The sequence below is a fragment of the Photinus pyralis genome, unplaced genomic scaffold (genome assembly GCF_008802855.1).
Source record: "Photinus pyralis isolate 1611_PpyrPB1 unplaced genomic scaffold, Ppyr1.3 Ppyr1.4_LG2, whole genome shotgun sequence".
NCBI classification, from domain to species: domain Eukaryota; kingdom Metazoa; phylum Arthropoda; class Insecta; order Coleoptera; family Lampyridae; genus Photinus; species Photinus pyralis.
In genome coordinates, this window is record NW_022170403.1 from 39,987,154 (window position 1) to 40,011,191 (window position 24,038).

A 24,038-nucleotide genomic window follows, 5' to 3' on the forward strand; every position below is an offset into this window, starting at 1 on the left:
TTTTTTGTTTCAGCACGCTGTGTAATATCACAGGGTTTGATATTCGTGTCCGAAAAATTGAACCGGTTTCATCTCAAATTGACGTATACAGCACGGCGTAAGTAAAAGATTTGCTTTAATTAGTCGGCTACATTCGAGTTTTCGTTTTTAGCACTGATGTGTATCTTTACGCAGTCGACCCCTTGCTCAACGTAGTTGTAGATGCAGACAGGCTTCAAAGGTAGTAACGTTGAAACACACTTAAATGTTTAGAGCACCCTTCATTCTCATTTATAGAATGCTGGATTTCAAAAGAGAAATGATAGACAAAGAGTTGGAAGCTTTCCAAGTACTGGGTTTAACAACAAATATTTCTGAAAGAAAATCCAAAGGTCGCATGTTACAACTGTCTACTTTGGAAATTGGAGTGGTCGTACTTGGATGTTTGATATTTATCTGTTGTCTAATTGTGCTAACTTGTGCGATAGTCAATCGTCAAAGAAAGAAAAGGTAATAATTTACGAGCGTACCTATCGATAGTTTACAAACTGAATTGGTATTTTTGAAACAGGTTAAAGGAATCTAAATTTATCTCACGACCCCCTCCAACGTACGGCATTTCGACCAGCGAATTTGGAAAAACTTTACATTTTCCATCAAATTTCGAAGAATCGATTCAGTACACTGAGGCAAAACGAGACGTTCCTAAAATTCCGAAACACTCAGCGGATTACCCACGAATCCTGAAACATACGTCACACGCAGACGAAAGGGCTAGAAGCATAGGAGGTCTGGAAACATCCATGACATCGCTACACTCAAGTGGAAAAGATTCCGGGATCATTGATGAGAGTCAGCACTGTCCGTGTGGACAATCCAGTAGCGTGGGTTCCGAAGGTAGTTGCAGGTATGTACCTATTAGCATATGAAACTCCTATTTGTGCATGGTCACGCAGCAATCTAAGCATTGAATAAGTTTTTTTAGTCACTAAATCGTTTATTAAACTTGCTTGCACATTGTTTTTGAATTGTTATAAAACCTTTGGTTTTTTAAAACTTGTTTGTTGATTTTCATGGTCCACAATATGTCAAACATCCAATCCCTTTGCGAATCTATTGTATGAAGATGTTGAGATATTGACATTATGGACCATGGAATAGATTTCAAGGGACTGGTGTTTCCTTCGGGTTTAAAGTAGTAGATTCGTCATTTTTTAATGAAACTTAGATGAAATGAAAGTTGAAAGCCTATGCGATAGTAAAGTTAAATGATACTGTCATAGGGTTGGTTTTCAAGATATATCCACTTGAAAATCGTCTAATTTAACATGGGTACATAGAAGAAACCTTCCAGCGTTCCAAACGATAAAATATTATATTCCCATCATTTCGGATTGCGACTGCCCTCTAGAGATTTCTTGTTTCATTAGGAATGCACTGATATAAGGCAAAGTATTTACTTTCGAGATATCTTGAGTTATCTACGTCAAAACGGCTCAGATCGGCTGCTGTAACGCCAATCTTCGTAAAAAGCTTCCACAATTTAAACCCCAATGTTTGTAGAGACCGACTATCAAAAAGGAAGCAAAAGAACATGATACGAGTAAGCCTGATTAACACTTATAATGTGCACACTCGATTTTTGAAACCCTGTATTGCAGAAAACAATGACTTGGAGTAGAGCTTTCATGGTCAGTTACATCGTTGCTGTGAATTATTTTCTTGTAGGGCTTTTTTTTTATTTTCCATCCTATTTGATCAATTATTTTTTGTTGCTAGTTGTGACTCCTGGATGGCCATTCATTTGCACACACCTCCAAGCCTTTCCTGCGGTGCCTTTCAAATTCCTTTCTCAGTTCCTGTACTGTCACTCCTATTCCAGTCGTATTCCCAATCATTGCTTTTGAAACCCCACCAACATCGTGAAGGTCCATAAAGTCTTTCGAGTTCAGTCGATTTCCATTTTTCGATTTCTGTTAAAAACTTGCCTCTTTATAAAATTAGATGTAGTGATGATGGAGGCAATGAGAGCAGACTCGTCAATTTTGAAGTGATTCAACAAGTCATCTAATAACACGCAGTCGGATACAGTATTGTGGGGATTGTTGATGGGGTACTGCCATTCCTTCTCAGTGAGAGATTGGGCAGCAAGTTGGTCTTGTTTGCGAACATTGCCTTGTCTAATGAGCGGCAACGTGTCCATCATGCCATGAACCAGGTCGCAGAATTCTTCAAGTTTGTGCTCTTTCATGAAGCGAACAATCCTGGGTGCATAAACCGAATGAAGTTGTGTCCAACGAACACAACTTGGCTGCCACAGTGCCTCAAGAACTATAGAAATTGCTGCGCAGTTAGAAGTGGTGATCTTTCGTCTAGTTCTAGCAGAACCATAAGGATTCATCTTCATTCTTCTTCACCACTTTTTGCTGCAATCTGAACGATGAAATATGAAATTTGCTACACGGTCTTTACATTTTTCGAATTTTCTCAAAAAATTCAGTTACAAAATAAAAACATCAAAAAATCAAAGTAGACCTTGAAGTTTTGCACGTTTACTCAGTTTTTGATTCTGAATAACTTTTTTATAACATTTGTACGTGTCTCGTCTCCAAAGCGTACTTCACTGGTATGCAAAACACGTTTTTTTGAAAATTTCAAAGACACCCTTGAATTCGAAACTAAAATTGTGTCACAAACTAGTTTCCAAAGCAGGGCTGGTCCTCAGAAGTCTAAATTCAATTTGAAATTTTTTGTCTTTTACAAAAGACCACCAAACAATCGGGGGACACACTGTATACGGGGTGTCAATTTTAAAACTTGGAGTCGGCCATATTTTCCAAACTTTTCGGGTGTATCGAGGGGGAACCAGAATGACGTTATGAGTGACAACCTCCCACCCCTCCTTAACCCCAGCCTCCCCCTTCAAAAATCCTAAATGGCAACCCCATACTTGTGACACATCGTTCGAAAGCTACTAAAAAATGCTTTCCAGTGGTACCAATAAAGTCAATATCCATTAAGACAATTTAACAAAAATTTAATAATTAACAACAAAAAAACTAAATGTTGGCATTGAGGGATTTATGGCAAATTGGCCAAGAACCTCAACCTGAGCTGCTTCATTAAGCAATCGTGGTTGCTTTCTTTTTTTATTGATAACAGATCCCGTTTCTTCGAATTTAGCGACCAAATTTTGAACATAGGCACGGCTTACATTTCTACCGGGAAGTCTCTCATTAAACGTTCTAGCTGTTCTAAAAGATGATCGATTTTCGGAGCCATAAATGAATATTATTTCCACACGTTCAGCTGTACTGTAAGTTAATAAAAAAAGAAAGCAACCAAGATTGCTTAATGAACCAGCTCAAGTTGAAGTTCTTGGCCAATTTGCCATAAATCCCTCAATGTCAACATTTAGTTTTTTTGTTGTTAATTTTTGCAGAGGGGGGCTGAGGGTTAAGGGGGGGTAGGGGGTTGTCACTCATAACGTCATTATGGTTCGCGCTCAATACCCCCGGCGCGATTTTCAATATCTTCTTTACTTTGGAAAACCGATGGCCGACTGCAAGTTTTAAAATTGACACCCTGTATAACGAGTTGTATACCATTTATCGTAAGTATATTATATATGTTGTAATATGGACGTTTGGAGACACAAAATTAAGTGACAAATGTTAATATTAATCGTAGAGTTCATATTGTTACTTATACCTTAGTATACACTATGCTTATACTTACTCCTGAAATAAAGTCTAAAGTGTTAGAAGCGTTATACTTTGAAACTGTAACATTTTGATTTTCATTAGAACTAAAACTGACAGCACAGGAACACTTTTTCATACACTCGTTTATATTAAGCATGCACTTTAGCATCGAATACACACTCCATAAGCTTGAACTTTTTAAGGTCTTCGATTTTTCCTCGGATTTTTCCATAAGGTAAGCTAATAGTACATTTTCAGACAAGGCTTTGGCGTTTTTCTTGTTGCACCAGTCTTTAAAGTCCTTGTAGCATTTTTCGTACTGCCGCTTCGATTTTTCAGGTACTAACTGCGACACAGCAGAATTCGCAACAAGTTTTATTTCCGGAGAAGTTCCGGATATCGAAGAATCACTTTCGGAGTCACACATTTTGACTTTTCTTTCACGAAAAATTATTCATTGTTTATGTCATTATCATGGTAAAATGAAAACTGGCCGTCTTTCTATTTGCGAAGAAAATAATTATTTTTGAAATCTCATTTTTATTTATTGACGATTCTACACAATTGCACAAAAAATGTTGTGTATACCACGGCCGCGTCATTCTTTAACGCCCTCAAAGTTGCCTTGCCTCGGCCGCAAGTGGCCTCGGCGCCAATCTTTTTTTCGGTACGTTAAAGAATGACTTCGCGGCCTAAGTATACAAATAACTATTAAATTGCTCCATAAGTAAAAAAGTTGAGTTTTGCGCATGCGCAACGCGATTTGTTGCGCATGCGCTTCGTTAATGAAGATATTTCTTTGAAATTTTAACCATAAATGAATCTAGTAGAGTAACACATATCACATGTAGTAAAAATCGAAAACTACAAATGTCATTAGGAAAAGCAAACATATCGCACATAGTATAAATCAAATCCACGCATGCGCAGACTGCAAAATGTCAACTTTTTTACTTATGAAAATGTCTCTCTAAAGTTTAACCATAAACGCTTCTAGTAAAAACAAACATCGCATACCTATAGCATAGTGCTCATGCGCAAACTGCGCAACGCCACCTTTTTGGTTTATGGAGATATTTCTTTCAAATTGTAAACATATATGCCTCTAGTACAGAAAATAACAGCGCACATAGCTATGAACGTTTGTAAGGGAGGTATTGCATTGGAGTACAAAATGACCTCCTTGACGGAAATACCCGTTTTGAAGCACCAGGAATCCGAATTAGACAGAACCTCGTTTATGTTGATCGGTCTGTTCGTCTATCGGCTTTGTACTCTCATTTCCTGCTAAACGGCTGAACCGAAATTTTTTATAATAGTAAACGAGTATCATTTCAATTTATTGATTTTGAGGTAACCTGATGCTTCAATTCATAACACTCTCCGTAGCGACGAGGTCTGCTGTACCACAGATTAAATACTCTGGCTGAACCATCAGTGTTAGTTAAATTGTGATTTATAAAATCAAGTAGATTAACAAACTGCTTTATATTTCAAGTAGCTTGACCTGGTTTCAAGTCAAATCAAGTAGTTTGAAAGTCAAGCGGTGGATTCCTATGTAGGTATGTAGGCATAGGGCGTTTACCGTCGAATTAGAAATTTAGAAATTGTTCCTGTAGATTCAAATCAGAAATACCTGGTTTTCGTAGGCCGTCTCTGTACACATTTAGTTTATTCTCTGTTAATGTAGATTGCTGTATTCCAATTAAAAAAAAGCGCTGACTGTAGCTTCAACTCGCGGAAACAGCATTCCACTTCAGCAAAATCGTTACGAATTATTTCCGCTTGGTTTAGAGCTTTCCCCAATTAAATTTACAAGATGAACGTCTGTTAGTGGTTACTGATAGCTTTAGAAATCAGTCTCCGTAATTATACAAGAATTATATTTCCTATACGCGAATATTTTTAATTACTAAAAATGCCCCGTAAAGTGATGTTAATTATTGTGATGGAAACTCCATATTTGAAGGATATTTTCATTTTACAGTATGACGCCCCAGTGGCACTTCTGATAGCACGGTGTCATTTGAAGTGTTAATAATATACCCTTACCGTACATTTTTAGTTCTTTTTTAATGTGCTCTTTTTACGCCTTCCATTACGTCTAAATACAGAGCTTGCAGGTGGGGTGGAATTATGGCGGCGAAGTTTTTTTTTAATGCGAACGCACTAAATTTGTGGGATATTATAAATGACATTATCGCCGCAATAGCGACTATCTGTATTACGAATCTAAATTCGTACCGATAATTCATATAAATGGTTTCGTTTACAAAATACACGTAATTTACGAAACACAAATCATGAAGGAAAACCTTTGCGTGTAAATCAAAATATCATATAAGCACGTCCCTTGTGTTGTTCCTTAATCGTGGATTAAATAAAGTCTCGCGGTACTAGCTATTTAGCTACTGAATGTGTAAATGGAAAAGATGGACTGACGAGAAAGTTATCTAGTATAACAGTCCTCATAACTGACCACAAACCGCATATAGGTACAAATGTGAAAATTGTAAGACATTTCAGTTGGGATTAGTGCAAAGTTAAACCATTTGGCGATTATTCTACAATGTTCCACAGAAATGATTAAAAAAACGCTGTGAGTAACCTCTTAAATTCTTTTCCGCCCAAAAGAGTTCCAGAAGCTATACCTACTGATTTGGGAATACTCTGAAGCAAAAATTCAGGAAAGCAAACATAAAACGCGTCGCTATGGTGAAAAACAAAAAGAAAAGAGAAAATGACTTGAAAAACTCAAATAATTTGACAAAATTGCCAAATTTGCTAAACATAAAAAATAAGGAAAAGATAAGGTAGAAAGTACAAGAGAATGTAGCTAATTTCTTCCCACATTTGATGTCCTTCTTTTAATGAACCAAGAAGATATACGCGGTGAGTATGCTAGCTGTATGCATCTAAGTTTGCTTCTGTAATTAATAAATGTAAAAATGTCGATTTGGTAATTGGTTTTGACGTCTCGAAAACAAAATGGCGCGAAAGGTCGTGTTACAATGCTTGTCGTATAATATTTCCTATATTTGTGATAACTGATGAGCTCCGCTAAAAGTACCGTAAGGTACTACCTACCATTGAATAAAAATAGTGTTTTTATTCAATGGTACTATCACAGACTGTATATTTAAATGTGTGGTACTACCATAAAGCATCTATCGAGGCTTCCTATGGAAGTGATATGTCGTTTTTTTGTAATACAATTTAGAGGGCGTGTTATTACTAATTTTCGAAACAGTAAATTTTCCGGATTTCATTGTTGATGGAATCATTGTTCTTATGTTCTAGCTACTAATCTACGAATCTACCAACAGTAAATCTGAATACGCCTGATGACCCGGTGTACTATTATTAATACCCTAATAATGGTTTCTTATAAGAAATCAAAAATGGGCCATGCTGAAGTGGAGAAGTACAAAATCGTTTCAATATAAATTCTCGAGGTTCACTCGTTATATTAAAAACGCCAAAAATCGTAATACAATGATAATTACAAAAAAATGGTATGAATGCCTAATAATAGAAAGATATAATCCCCAATAAGAATTTAAGTCGTTTGAAATTCACCGTCCTTAATTTTAGGAAGTTATTACCGTTTCGAAATCGTTTATTACGTTGAATGGAATAATTCGTTCCTACTACTTCATTGAAAACTAAAGCACTCCCACGCTTCTAAAAAAGTAGGTTCATTGATAAATCTACCATTATGATTATCTTATACCATTGTTTAAATACTTCAGTAAACATTTTAATTTACGTTACATGCGAAATGGGTCTTGTTTTACCTTAAACTTAGATGCTTGGTGTACCTTGAAAAGATGAAATAGTTGAAGTTGTTTGAAGTAGTCCAATAGGGAAAACAACGGAATAGAGTGTATTAATGTATATTATACACCAAAGGACTATACTTACATTATACAGGGTGGGCCATTAATGCATGGGTGGATTTATTAACGCAAACATTTAAAATTCATGGTATAGAAGATATTATCTGTATCTGTGATGCTCTCAATCGATTTTTCCAAAGCATTTGACTGTATTAACCATGAACTTTTGGTAGCCAAGTTGCATTATCTTGGACTTTCTTCTACCGCTACTAATTGGTTTAAAAGCTACTTACAAAATCGAATGCAGATGGTTAGAACTTTGAGGGATGGAAGCTACAGTGATTCTAACTTTTTACCTGTTAACATGGGGGTTCCGCAAGGATCTATCCTCGGACCGCTTCTTTTCTGTTTATATGTTTTCGATATGGATACGTCTTTAAACGGTTCCTACATCCACAGTTACGCGGACGATACATACTTAATCTATCCTGTCCATCGAAACAATCTAAATTACTCTCTGAGAAACTTGAATGAGCAGTTAAATCGGTTCGAGAGATGGTCTGAGAAACATTCCCTAAAGATAAATCCTTCTAAATCTTCTCTGATGCTATTGGGAACACCAAAATCTGTTACTGCATTGTGGGAAGATGTGGACCAAAAATTATATCTAAAAGATTCCCCACTTCAATTAGTTAGGGAATCTCGTAGTTTAGGAGTAGCAGTGGATTGTCACTTAAAGTTTTCCCTCCACGTCAATAAACTGATTCAAATTGCTTACGCGAAGCTTAAATGTATATATCGTTTCAAATACGTTCTTCCACTAAAGGTCAAGTGGCAGCTTGTGGATTCTTTAATACTGTCAACTTTGGATTATTGTGACACTGTCTATGGTCCGTGTCTAACTAGTGCAAATAAGACTCGCCTGCAAAAAATCCAAAACTCTTGTGTCAGGTATGCGTTTAACATTAAGAAATATGAACATATTTCCCATATTTATCAAGCACATAAAATTTTGAACATGGGCGAAAGACGTCATTTACATCTTGCATGTCTGATTCACAAAATATTAGTATCTGGTGAACCTTTATATTTGTATAATAAGTTAAAATTTCGAAGTAGTATTCACGATCGTAATCTCCGTAACCCATTCTTTCTTGACATACCAAAGCACCATAAAACCCAGTTTCATGGTGCATTTACTTATTTTGCACCACTCATTTACAATAACGTTCCGAACTTTCTTAAATTATTAGTCCCAACGGTTTCAAAAAACACCTTAGAGTACTTCTTTATCACTGAATCATATATTTTTTTTTTTTTAATTTTTAATTTTTTTTTTTTATTTATATATTTATTTTTTCTTTTTTGCTTTACTTGTATGCTTACTTGTTCTCACCTGGGCTATCATACCATATTAATTATCATAAATTGTTTTAAATACTCCATCATGTTTTTGTACTTTTTTCTGTATCAAGGTTGGGATTAATAGCAGCCTTTGGCTGACACCCCGCCTAAATAAAGCCGTTATTATTATTATTNTGTACATACTAAACGAGTTAAGGAACAAAACTGTCGAACAGTTTTTTAAAATAACTTTTCAAACAAAAGTTATACTCATTTGAATGTTGGTCCTTCGGGTCGCGAAGTGCCCCAAGCCTACTAGTAAGCCATAATTTCGCATGTGTTGGTTGACAATGTCGCAAAAACAAAAGATTAACGGTTTGAGTCGATATTTTGTTATTTGGAATTAATTCGGTCATTAAATGATTAAAAAAATTCGATGTATCGATTAAAACACCTACCAAGGTATCTTAAAGCGCTGATCGATTGTTTATTATCTAAATAAGGTAGGGGAAATTTGTCCTTAAAAGGAGCGTGTTCTTTTGGAAGTTATTTTTCAACCTAAGATTATGAAAATTTTTGATCATAATGAAAAAGTATCATACGGAAAGTGATTTGACTTTTTCCCCTACCTTATTTAGATAATAAATAATCGATCAGCGCTTTAAGATACCTTGGTAGGTGTTTTAATCGATACATCGAATTTTTTAATCATTTAATGATCGAATTAATTCCAAATAACAAAATATCGACTCAAACCGTTAATCTTTTGTTTTTGCGACATTGTCAACCAACACATGCGAAATTATGGCTTACTAGTATGCTTGGGACACTTCGCGACCCGAAGGACCAACATTCAAATGAGTATAACTTTTGTTTGAAAAGTTATTTTAAAAAACTGTTCGACAGTTTTGTTCCTTAACTCGTTTAGTATGCACACAACAAATTTCGTGGAATTATCTCTATTTTCGTTGTCCCGCCAAGAATTGCAGTGGAACTTTTTTTTTCGAATTTTCAAAAACTAATTTCAGATTCGTGATTTTCATGTTAAAAAAAACCCCAGATACCAAATTTCGTCGAAATCAGAATTTTTTTTTGCACCCTAGTTTAGGGGTGCGCCCTTTAGGGGTAGGAATTTTGAAAAAAAAATTGCAAAATCGGAAAGAGCATACCCAAAAACCTATTCAAAGACATGCCACCCGACTTTGTAACTCTTATGGTTGCTGAGAAAAAAATTAAAGAAGAAATGCAGATTTCAACACTCTTTGGGGGGTGGCTCCCAAACGAAACACGTTGGACCCTCGGTTTATTTGGAAAAAGTGCTTGTTTTGATGCCCTCTACAACCCGATTTTTTTTTTCGAACGGTCGTGTAACACCCTGTATATTTATTATTTTTTTTTTTTTGCTTTACTTGTATGCTTACTTGTTCTCACCTGGGCTATCATACCATATTAATTATCATAAATTGTTTTAAATACTCCATCATGTTTTTGTACTTTTTTCTGTATCAAGGTTGGGATTAATAGCAGCCTTTGGCTGACACCCCGCCTAAATAAAGCCGTTATTATTATTACATTATTACTCCGGTAATCATATACCGCAATTTCAATATCAAATTGTGACCGGGTAATAATAAATGCCAGTTAGCTAATTTAAAGATACTCGTTCAAAACTATGGCGCAGAAATGATCGTTTAAAACCGCACAAAAGCAGCTACGAGGAAATTACTTTTTACTAAGAAGTGCTATTGAAATTTTGGATCGAGAGACCTTATAGTAATGACTACCGTACGTGTACGCCCTACAGCCCGCATACTAAACTGTGCATGTCTTGGACCAATTGACAGTTCTTCTTCTCTTGTTCTCTTCTTTTGAAAAGCAGCAGCAATTTGGAAAGTTGGATGGTGGGTCGGCTTGTGCAATACAATCGGACTTTTGTATCGCCTGGTAAATTTGACTGCTCGTTGGAAGGGAATCTCGAAAGATCTATGACAATTTGAATCCGGAACAAACCGTGCGTCAGGTTTCTGCAACATTAATAGCTGAAGTTTGGTATTTAATTTGGAATTAATTAACCAATGTTCCGCAATTGGAAAAGGTCAAACAAATTTACCCGTATCTTGGGGTTTGACAACTAGCAAAAGCAAGAATAAATTGAGTAAAATCTACGAACACCCCGTATACAAGAGAGGTGCGCAGTTTTGATTAAGAGACTTGTTTATAATCGTCTAGCTCCAAATGCAAACACAATGAACGTTCTGCACTTTGGACCACAACGCTTTCGTGGCAACTAATTATTCAAACGCGAGCACGCTAGTTCGATAAATTCATAACGCCCCCGCGACAATAATTTCGCCGATATTAGCCGTACAGTTTTACTTTAAAATTTCAGTAAATAGCTTCCTCTTTCACAATAAAATATCACGTTCGAATACGCGGCTCACAAATCTTTTTTAAATTCTAAAATACAGCTTTGGTTTAAACGAAAGCTTGGCGAATATTACGCGATTTAAAAATGCCGCGTAACTCACATAGTTAGCTTCGAAAGTTTGGATAAGAATGCCTCTTTCCCACCCGATTTTTTCTTACATACCCGCCGAAATAGACCCAGCGCAAAACCGATTTCAGCTATGTTTGTATGCATGTAGAGGTATAGCAGAAACGTCGTCCCTCATACTCCGCTACAACGGTTTATAGAAGCGGCAAACTGTGGCGTTTGGACTCTTATCTGGTTTTACATTTGTTTATTATCTTATTTTCTCGCATATTAGTTGTTCTCTTTCATTATGAAGCGGTACACGTATAAAATTTCCTGTAACGGCAACTTTGAAAAATTAAAATAGACATTTTGTAAGCCTAAACTGACGACCTGTTACATAACGTATAAAAGTACAGGAAAAACAATGGTAAACTTACTCTCATCGTTTAGGAAGCGTCTAATTTTAGTTTGTTATTTTGGTTCTTTCGTCCACGGAATGGCATGACGTTACTAGGAACCTTTTTGTGGTGATCCGGTAAAATGAATGGTATATCGGCGGAAATAAGTCTTTTCTGTCGCTTAATTTGAAAGTTATTTATAAGGTTAATTTCTTTGCACAAAATGAACATGATATTGCGATCCGATGTGAAGAGGTTAATAATTGGTCTAAATTTTGTTTGAATGTGAATAAATTCGATGAAATTTTATGGTACCTTCACATTGCTTGTGTCACATTGTTCCTTTACGTCCATAATTTAACAACCTAGTAGTAATCTCGCATCACGTACTTCTTCAATACGTATTTGAAATGTGCATTGCACTTTAAACCACTGTGCGGTTGTAAACAAATAAGATAAGTGCAAAGTAAAAGTTTCATTTCCTTTTTATAGGAGCAGCTACGAAGACTCCTTGAACTCTGAAAATCAACCAAAACTGCAACACGACAACGGTGCCGTGCATAACTATCGAGTGTGCCGTTCAACAACAAAACAACAGCGTCGTAAAAGGAAGAAGACGACGACCTCCGAAGGTTTGGGACAACGGCCGCATACCGTCGCATTTTTAAATCCGTATTCGCGCCAAATTTATCCCAACTCTTCTTACTTATTCCCAAGACCTTTTACTACGACTATGGTTGCACACGGTAGAAATCCGTCGTGACTATTTTAGTAAGATTGTAGATTTATGTATTTGTGTCAGATGTATAAGACTACAAAGCTCCATTGTCATAGTGTTACCAAATCCCTGTACGTACATCTTGTACTTGCATTTAAATCTCACGCCTTTTGTGAACAACGTATTTACTAGTAACCGTCTTATAATGGGGTTAACTTGCATCTAGCCTATAATTCCCAAAACACCGCAGAAAACAGAATTTATCAGCTATGTGACATCGTTTAAGCCGATCTGAAGGAACCGTCGCAGTAGTGTGGTTATATCGTGAAAAAATTGAAAACTTTCTAACTTATGTATATAAATAGAATTTAGAAATGTAATTTTTCCCCCTTGTACATAATATATAGCATTAAACAACTCTATTTTCGATTGTGTTCAGCCTTTTCACCACACTCTACGACCGAATTGACAGGTAAGTACCTACACCTGTAGCAGCTCATTTCCCTCCGATTATTCGATGAAATATGTATTGATCCTTTTTTTTTGTATTATTTTCATTCATTCCAGCAACCTCGTATTTGAATCATTACTACACTCCTTTTCCAGCTCACGGATCCTTAAAACGATTTAGCTTGGATTTCAGCTTATTATTATTCGCGAGACATCTGCTGCATTTATTTACTTTTTATAAACGGAGCGTTGAAAAATCGGTAGTAAGTAAAATAAAAAATAGGTTTTTTTCTGAACACATTATTTTTTATATTAGCCTTCGAAATGAATTTTAAGAGCTTTGTTTTCTAAACAAGTACATAAATGATGGATTAAAATGTTAGGATGGTAACCAAAAAGCCCGAGTGCGAAGAGTTTAAATGTTGACATAACCAATAGCAGTATAATACCCATCAGTCCACATACACACAAACGTTACATGATCACAGTTTACCAAATTACATTAACGATGAAACAGATTTACATTAACTACATTTTATTATTGATGTTTTTTTTTTCTAAAATTTAGCACAAAAGCACACAACAAAAAGCTTTACCTTCGGCTTGCAAAAAACGCTTTATATGTCGTAGGCATAACGTAGGTCGTAGTACATAATTGATACTATATACAAGGAAATTGTTCCCCAAACAAAACTAACATGGCAGCTACATGTAACGAATGCTTTAGATTTGATTGATTTTTTTCAATTTTTTCGTAGAAATAAGTAAAGGAGAAATTTTCATGTTAAATTAATCAGAGAGTTTTAAATCATTCCCCCAGATGAATAATGGTTTTGGTAACCTTTGGAACAAGCTGGATAATTGCAATCAACGTACGTGCGTTTTCTTCAACGCTGTTTCGTTTGAATGATTAGAAGTGGGATAGCGCTGGAACGTCTCGGATTAGTGTATCGGAGTTCATGATTTCTATTAGGGTGATCAGGTTCAGAATAGCAACGCTGCATGATGTCATCGTCTCATGAAAATCTTAAGTGTGCAGTTTGTGTTCACGTGGGAAGACCAAAAACGCGTTTGAGATTGGTAGTATTCAAAAGCATTAACCGATGAATGGTTAAACATGTTCATATAGAGTGACTATTCGCCATTTTTGTCATGAAGAATGGTAGTACGGAACACTCGTGTTCTGACTGCAAAAGATATCACTGCGGAGTCTTATGATTTGATTTGATTAATCATGGCCAAAGGTAATAAATAGTCCGGTGATTTCTTAATAAATTAAGGCGAACGTTTTTCGATCACGAGTTAACAAGGGCGTAACTGCCCGTTTTTACTAGAAGAGCCAAGTGCCGTGCTTTTCGAGTTGAAGGGATACGAAAGTTTAAAATTCAATTTAGAATTGTTTTTAAGGAAGAAACTGGGGAACCAGTACATGGAAAAACTGCGACAGAAATTGGGCGTCACCCATGACAAATTTCGCGATAATGTGCAGTTAGCTGGCGACAGAATGAAAGTGCAGTACAACGTGAAGGCCCAAGCTGGTGGTTATGAAGCTGGAGATCTGGTTTGGTTGTATCGTACACAGAAGATAATTATGCGGGCTATCCCCGTAATTGCAAAGAGCTTGGGAAGAACCGTATACAGTCGTGAAGAGAATAAAATAATGACTTAATATATCAGATACGGAAACTACCTCGAGAAACACCAGTGGTAGTGCACATAAACCTGTTGGCACCATACGCGGGACAGAACTCGCCACAGGAACAGGAAGCAGCGAGTGTGATTCAAGCGAAATCACTACAACCCACTTTCGCCTAATTTATGGCACATTACTCAGGAACTCAGAAGGCATGCTTTGATGTTATCCGTGATGAATCTATAGATTTGTTTGAAGCACCAGCGGAATACGCTTTGGCTCATTGCATAACCACTGATGTATCCCAAAATATAGCCGTAGAATTGAAGTTCCGATTTGGGCCCTTAAGAGAAGTTTACCTTCAACGTCCCGAGGTGGATAAGGTGTGTTTCCTGCAGGAGGAGGGACGATCTCGTTACGAAGATCCAATCGTGCGTAATATGCTGCATGTGGTATTCCAGGGCACCGAGGTGGAAATATTGGTCTATTACTTTAACCCCAGAGGAATCGCTAAACCCATTCATAAGACGGTGGATTGTTTTTTCTTCAAAAATGGAAGATGCACGTGGGGGTTGTCGTGAAGTACCACCATCAAGTTCGCGTTACAAAACCTGGGACTGAGTCTCTGCTACCGCCGTCGTCCGTGTTGCGAAACCCAACAGTTTTAAGAGGAGTGCAGTGTAGCTAACCTCGAGGCGCCATGAGAGATTAGTCATCGGCGATAAGAGCGAAGGCGGATGTGACGCAATCCTTTCGGGAAAAATGACGTGTTTATTGTAGAACAGTCTGAATCATTCTAGAACATTATTATTATTATGCGGGTCACTCTGTAATTGGGCGCAAGCGTGTTGAGGGCCCAGAACAAGAGAGGGATTATAATCAATTGTCGTTTACTATATAAGTAAATTGTAGCGCATTTCAGTCAGTTCCAACTTCGATGCGCTTCTGATATGTTTTAAATTGTAAGTGATAAATTTGTAAATTTTACTGTTATAAATTAATTCATTTTAAGACTGTTATAAATTTATTGTTTATTAGTTGTAATAAATAAAACACGTAGTTAAACTTACGTTACATCATGAATATTTCTGTATGTGAACATCCCATATTTTACAAACGTTGGTACCCGATACGGCCATGTCCTAACCCCAAGATGAGCTTCCAGGCTGGTACCAATGAACCTGGTGGACATTACACAAAGCTTTTATACAGGGTGTTTATTAAACATGCGGCAAAAATTTAAGGTGCTATTCCTTGGAATATTCTAAGGATATTTTGTCCTTCGATGATTTTTGATATGGCGCTTTGATTCGAAGATACGGGGCGAAAAAGAATTTCGACAATAACAATTTATTACAAAAAAAATTACATGTAATGTGTCTTAATCTACATGAACTGTTCAAAATGACTACCCTCCGCTGGGATGCAAGAATTCAATCCTCTCCTCATCGACTCATGAACTCTTTCAAAAACACCAGAAACGTTTCTGATTGCGTTACACCCAGATCATCGAAGGACAAAATATTCTTAGAATAGTCCAAGGAATAGCCCTTTACGTTTTTGCCGCATGTTTAATAAACACCCTGTATAAGTAAGTACATACAACCAAAGCTAGTGCAAGTAGTCACTTTTTTTATAATTTACCGGCAATGTTAGAACGTTTATTTGAAAACATGACCAGTGGAGTGCAACTGTGTCTTGAACATTATGGTGGACATTTTAAACAATCATTGTATTGTAATGAAGTGCTTATGTAAACTTGTGCTTTAAAAATTAAGTTCTTTTATATAATTAATTGTGATTATTTTTAGTTGCCCATTAAATTTGATCTGCCACTGCTTTACTTTTAAATAAATGACATTTGGCGTGCTACCAAGTTTTTTGTTTTGCGAGAAATTCAAACGGTCCGCACTACTTTTGGATGTCTCACATGTTGACGAACTGACCTCATCGCACGGTATGTAATAGACGGGAAGGCCAATAAGAGATTTTTGCAATTTTGTATGACAGTGCAGGTGCAGCAAGTATGGCTGGAAAGTATTTTGGTTTTCAGGCAAAAATAATTGAACAAAATTAGTTTGCTATTTTTTTGCATGTGCCCACGATACACTCACAGTGTATCGTGCATGTGCCGCACATTCATTGAATTTAGTTTGTGTTCAGACAGTTGAATGTATATCAGAAACGAGGATCAAAGGCTTCACAGGTTTCGCAACCCATGCATCCATTGGAGACAGTGGAAATGATAACCGTGTAACTCCATATGTAAAACACAAATAACCCTTGTTCGCCTGGGATCACTTACTCTACGCGCTCGTGTCGAAAACGTAAACGTTCTTAATAATAAGTATCTGCAACTTTTCCTTAACATACCGGTTACGGTCGAGTACGGTACAATCGCTACTTGATGCGACAGCACTGTCTTTTCTGCTTGAACGAAACTGGTAACTTTATACCCATATACAAAACATAAGCATTTCCAATGCTAAAATGGGCAATGTAAAGCAATTGTGCTAACCAAGATATGAAATCGCATTCTTGAAATTATTCATAAAACAAGCATAACGCAGCAACGCCCGTAACAATGGACATTGCAGTAACACGTTTTACTTCTCTCTACGGATCGATCAACGCACTTCTACCACCCATGTTTCCTAATTTGGCAAAGTTTTTCTTTTACAAAATTAGACGGACACATGGCAGTATTTATCTTCACCGAAGAATATTCATAATCATTTATGATAAAATATGCTTCGGCGTTTTTGGCAATTTTTATAAGTGCCATAGCACGAGTTGTTCTAAAGACTTCACAATGCGTTGTGTACGTTCTGTTCGATAATGAGCACTTTCGTTCTTTGAGCCTAACACATATAATAATACTCCCTTAAGTGGTTAGACGCATACAATTCGATATACATTAATACATATTGAGATTGTTTGAATTCTAGCATCATACACTATTACTTGCCGAGGTTGTTACCTTCAATATTGTTTCCCAAAAGTTTCCGCAATAAAAATTTGCTCAATATCGAAGAGTAATTTAATTTATTGGCGCTATCTACTGCGACAAAGCGATTCGCATTGATCTGAACGATCTTCGAAGTGCGGATATAAAAAAAACACCTTTGTTATTATTATTATAGGCGCACCATTCAAGAATCAAACTTCGAGAGAAACTTAAAATACAAATCATGTGTGTGCAGATTGGGCGTTCACATTTGACACGTGTCCCGTTACTGTAAATGTATGACTATATTTGGATAAGAAACTTCTATCCACTTTGAAAAGGGATTTTACTTTCATAACTTTGACAGAAAGTTTGTGGCGGCAGGGGTTTGGTTATCACCTTGATTTCCATACAATCGCAATCTTTAAAATGCAGGACTTTAAAACCAATTTTCAGTAAGTTACTACTACTAATTAAAAATTAAAAAGGATGTATCATCGACCACTAAAAGCGGAATCGCATTATGTACTTTATACTTAAAGTTGTTAGGCGCCACGATTGCGCACATGAAGTGGTATCTTTATTACACATTTGTCTTTCTCGCTAGTAGAAAGTCTCTTTTATTTTCATTACGATACGAAGATTTTAATTTTCTTTGTGCAAGGCAACTTTATGTTAGGAAAATGGACCAATGTATCAGTACATTTTATTTTACGGCAAACAAACAAAGTTTATTGGTGTTTGTAAACTTTCTAGGTGAGGTAAGAGATCCGTTAAATGTGGTAGACAAAATTCCAATTAGTACGGATCGGTAAGTTTCAATTTCGTATAACCGGCCATAAAATTGAAGCTAGCTTTTTATGTCATAAATACCTACTCGAATTTTGCGCTACTATTGTGGATGGTCATTATATACCACTACTGGATAGAGTGTACAGCGACTTGTCCTGCCAGAAGCGCTTTTGATAGTACCTAATTTTGTACATTTAGTCAGGTGCGCGAAGTTAGCACGGTAATAGAAGCACTAATGAAATATTACGTGCCAAACGTTTGTGCTTCGTTAGTGCTTGATTATGCAGGAAAAAGTAACCCATCACGTCCACCCCTTTTTGAGGTACATGGTATAAAAAGTATCTGGGTATCTTTTTTTTAATTTAACCGAACACCTGAGACAAACTCAGTTTATAAAATTAATTAATTTTTAGCGATACTCTTATCTATGAATGGAGAAAAACATGAGATACACTTTTTTAAATGTTACACAAATATTTTCGAAATGTTCCTTGTCTTATAACACGTAATTTCTTTAGAATAAAATAAATCAATTACAATGCAACTATAAACAAAAATTACACATCGTTCAAACTACGTAAATTAACACAACAATACATAGTAAACACCTTGAACATTCTTTGAAACACATTATATGAAGAAACGCCAAAAATAATACAAATTAGACCCGCTGGACATAGACAATATTTTACAACTTAAAATTTTCATTAAACAACATTTTTTCCTCTTCAATGACAAACACTATCACACGACAGACGGCCTGCCAATACTAGCTACTATTTATCAACGAATTCGAACAAAAATATACCCCATTTTAACAAAATTATTGCATGGAATCAATTCGTGGATGATATTTTTACCACCCGCACGTTAGTAAGGGAGGTATTGCATTGGGATAAAAAATGACCCCCCTCCTCACCTTTTTGACGGAAATACACGTTGTGAAGTACCAGGAATCCCAATCAAACCCAATCTCGAAGATGTCGGTCTGTCGGTCCGTCGAAACTGCTGAACCGATTGAAATCAAATTTGGTACATAGATATAGAAGAGGGCTGAAAAGCTTTTGGACAGAACGGGGTCATTCAGGTGTGTGGAGACTAACAAGGACTTTACGAATTCTATAACACGAGTATAGGTAGACCTTTCGAACATAAACTTCACTCGTGAAATAGAAAAACATAAGGTTTTAATCATTTTCAATCATCCCCATTCGCAGCTTGTTAGCATCTTTTCAGCAGACTTGGTTTGAAATCGATAGCCTAAAAGAAAATATATACTTAAATAATTCAGCCTGTAATTCTTTAGTTACCTTTATATTTTCTTTTTATTCCAACACCGCCAAGGCAACGAAAGGGGAAATTAAGATCAATTACAGCAAACGAAAAAATATAAATTAAATCAGTAACTAAAGCAAAAGACCGAAGAAACATCGCATAGCAAAAACTAAAAACTGCTACTTGACATAGGGTGCTCGAAGAAATGACAAGAAATAAGTACGTGGCATAAAATTATAAAGTATAGTAGAAAAAGATAAGTAAAAAGGAAAAAAAATGATTAGTGTACCAACTTAAAAAGGAGATGTGTAATGAAGTCAATGGAAAGCCATACATCTCAGAAGGAAATGTTCAAAGTCAACATAGCAGTAGTAAATGCTAACAGAAGAAGCACTTGAAGATAGGATGAGGATGAGGTTTTCCGAAGTATATACTGGAATTGTGGATCCCGTCATCTCCGAAAGTTGTCAGCGGATTAAACATGGTTTCAATGTGTCGAAACCTCCGAACCGGCTTGATGGATAGACTATAAGAGAATGCTAGTCTAATTCGGGGAAGCCCACCTCTTCCGCTAACGAGTTTATCGTTTAAAATGGCCCCAGCGAGCTTGCGTCTCTAAAATATCGTTCCAGAGATATTTTTATAAATTCGTTTCTAACTAGACTATCATAGTAATGCTCTTGTATACTTTCGGACGTTAGATACTTCAATTACACACAAGTACAGAAAACTAGGTACGTTTAGGTAAACAAGCCCATTTAACGGCTTGTGCGTATTTCGTGCTTGTGCGCACAAATCAATAAGAAAAAATATATTAGTATGAATTTTTTATGGAATAAATGTCACAGTCATTTCCGGCACACTAATTTACATATGTATAAGGTAGACGCCGTTGAAACAAAGTTCTATTCTGCATAAATAAGGACAGAAAAAACTTACTATAGCTAGGTGAATTTATTAGGACTGTCAGACGAACTTTAGGGGTAGAAATGGAAAAGGTTTGTGAGCTTTATTTGAAATTTAAACCTCAACGCCTAAATATGTTAAGTACGTGTCAACTTTGCATTATTGTATAACGTTTTACTTCGGCCAATTTTTGATTTAATTAGATCAATGGAGACAATAACACAAATAATCGGAGAGATTCTGTATTACTTGTTGCAGTTGCAGAAGAGTTTGTGACTGTCCTCGTATTTAATATATTATAGTATTAGGTTTTCAAATTTAAAAAAGTGGGTATTTCATCTATTTGCATTTGTGCCATTTTATAGAAACAGGGGTCAGGGAGTTATGTGAATTTTATGTAGAGTGTTCTGAAATAAACTTGGTTAAAGGAGTAAATAAAGTACACATCAAGGAGAACAAATCCAATATTGAAAACAAGGGAAACGAACTATCAAGAACATCGCTAGTACCACTATGATCTGACGACAATAAAATACCAAAAGTGGCATGTACAGAAAATAATTAAACCTGAAAGGGTATCAAACACGAAATAGCAGTGACATTGAATTCTATAAATTCAAGAAGCTTTCAACAAAATCATCTTCGCAACAATACACAGTACCTGCAGTAGTATTTCTAAACTTTCGCAATGTCCCGTCTCGCTACCGAAAACCATTTTTGCCGCTTCTTACAATCTTTCGGGAACGAAACATATTTTTACAAGATAAGATATACAAAGCGTGTGTGGTCGATTTTTCAAATTTTTCGTTTCTTACAGCAGCCACCCCGAGGTCGCCAGAAGAATTTCTTCAACCTCGTGAAAAGTTGCGCAAACTACCTCAGCCTGAGCCTCTACACCCTACATGGAACCGTCTCGACGGTGCAGTTTTAAACTCGCGCGCCCACCTTAACGGCGACGCTCCCCAACCGCTCAGGGGGACATCCCATCCCAGAAGTCAGTTTCTCAGAATCGATACGTATGTATTTAAAGAACGTCTCATAACAATTTCATCAAAATCGGTGTATTTTTAAGGAAATAAAACATAAACATCGAGAATTTGACTGGGTTTGAAAGGCAGCTGACGTCACAACGCTAGCCAAGCTCTGAGGTGCCGTTTATTTCTAACCTCTTTCGGATTACGAAATGATTTTGCCCATTACCAATTAATTTTTTTAAATCTTTTTATTTCTATCACGTATTAGTGAGTAATTAAGCCTTCCGAATTAGAAAACAAAAAGTATTAGACCTGCATATTTCTCTAAGACATTTTCAATCAGTCGGCCAATAAGAAACGATTCTCGCACAACTTATATTACCAACTTATCCAGAATGTTAAATTTTAGGATTAGTATGCGTATTTCAATAAACGAATGGAGTAAAGCTTTGGTCAGGAAATTGAATCGCGAATCTCAAAAGGACACCGATGAAGTAGCGTCAAGATTTGAAATGTGAACATTTTTAGGTTTACGTTATTGACAGAAGTAGGGTTTTTAACTGAAGTATAGAGGATTATTGGTATGTTCGGGCGAAAAGTCGAAAGTACTACTCTTCGAAAGCATAATATTTAGAGAAGTGTGTCATAGCTGTTATGTTATGAAACACAAAACAGGATATACGTACTTTTGTAGTAACATTAAAAAGGTTTTAATAACAAAATATTGCAACTAGGGCAAATTGGGTTACTATTCTTAAGATGCGATAATGTAGACCACTTAAAATTTTTATGAAAAAGTATCCGAATTGACGTAAAAGCTACACGCGCTTTGTTTTAACTTGGGTGGACTTATAAAACTTTTCTTATTATTCGCAATTTTAATAATTCATAGGACGACTAAATTCTTTCCTCAAGCTTTATCTGGGGAATAAGAACAGGTAGTATAAACAGGTATTGCGCTGAATATAGAGCGATCACACAAAAGATCAGAACGAATGAATGAAAAATGGGGATTTATTGGTATTGGTATTAAACAAAAAAAGTTTTGGCTCCAACAAAAGTGCCATGGAAGTCACGAACGTTATTGGCTATTAGTGTAGTCGTTGCAACACTATGAAAGAGAATAATTTTCCTTTGACTGCCAATTTTACTATAATTTATGTTTTCCTCCAAGCATACCCAATAATCAAGTCTGCTATACGATACAGTTTGTTTCAAGTTTTTGAATGTATAATGTCTTTTGGCATATTAAGGGGGGATTCCAGTTGTACATTAATGCCTAAAAATATGCTATCTAAAATGTCGTTTTACGCGCTTATAATCTGAGTTGAAGAAAGGGTCTCTATCTGTACGTCTACAGTAACTATTCAAGAACCCGGCTATAAGCCCATAATTTCGTATTTTTGAAAAACAATTTTTTTACAGGGCACAACCCGGGCATAAAAAAATATATAATGTGACGGATTACATGCGTCTCTCGCGATATTTAACAAAAACCTCTTATAGCCGGGATGAGTAGGTTGTAAGGAAAATGTTAAGCCTTTAACCGAGTTTTCAAATTCGTTCTACGCCGTTTAAAACGAAATTTTGAAAAACGCTCAATATCGAAAGTGTAGAAAAACTGCATACAAACGTTAGGCAACAAACACATCATGCTATATACGTTCAGCAAATCGCCTTTAATTGCGTCTCTTCTATTGGTGGCATTATTAGCTAATTGTGTTCACTTTGTGAAATAGGCGGGTTTACTACAAGACTTAATCACCCACCACTTTCCATTGTTTGTACTACTACGGCTATAAAATAGTAGATTGTGTATAGTAAAAGCAATACATTCCCGGACTACAATAGCCGAGACCAACTAGCAATGGAGTCCGGGAATTTGCTTTTACTACGAGGTACACATACTGTTTTTTCTGAAATCGCAATCAACATCGTCATAAATTAAGGAATAGATAAATGCCATAAATGCATATAGTCCAGTAAAATCGGCTCTGAAATATTCACATGAGTGACCCAAGAGTACAACCAGATGTGTTATATATCATTTTAAAGAGCTCTATCATTTGTGAAAAAATTCAAAGCTTTTTCTGGGGTACGGAACCTTGGGAAAATTAAAAAGAAACCGCAAATTTTCGAGCGCGCGGAAAATGTGTTCTTGAAATATTTCAAATCCAGTTACACGTAAAAAGAAGAAAAAAAAAAGAAACTAGAAGACTTCTATCCGTTAAGACGGCGTTGAATTCGGTAGTCCTTAGCGCTTCGAATAAAGTTTATTTTATATTGCTGCGACAAATACTTTTCATTTTATTAGGTGTTGAACACAAAATTTTTCTAATGTTGCATCGAAAACTTCGACATGCGGGCAGCTATGTGATTTATTCAATATTTTGACATTTAAGATTTGCATAAGTATTCAGAAAACATGCGAAAAGTTTTTAAAAAAAAGATTATGTTGATATCTGGTGTACTTCCGAAGATACGATTTTTTTCCTAGTGACGCGTATAGTGCACCGAATCGTCGCGTGGTCTGGGCGCTAACTTCGCGCACGTTGTGGCGGAGCTCCTACTTTTTAAACCTTGTAATAAACACGCTATTTATG

General features: G+C 36.2%; 1 protein-coding gene across 2 annotated transcripts in view; it reads left to right on the forward strand.

The window, feature by feature from the left end:
- Positions 1 to 12,878, forward strand: part of LOC116164537 (cadherin-89D) — a 64,462-nt gene extending 51,584 nt beyond the window's left edge. For both annotated transcript variants that reach the window (XM_031478732.1, XM_031478733.1), the window contains exons 16-20: positions 14 to 97; positions 152 to 220; positions 277 to 489; positions 551 to 886; positions 12,233 to 12,878. In XM_031478732.1, coding sequence (XP_031334592.1) covers positions 14 to 97; positions 152 to 220; positions 277 to 489; positions 551 to 886; positions 12,233 to 12,503 — 973 coding nt within the window. In that variant the 3' untranslated portion in view covers positions 12,504 to 12,878. The remainder of the gene's footprint in view (positions 1 to 13; positions 98 to 151; positions 221 to 276; positions 490 to 550; positions 887 to 12,232) is intronic.
- Positions 12,879 to 24,038: the final 11,160 nt, after the last annotated feature.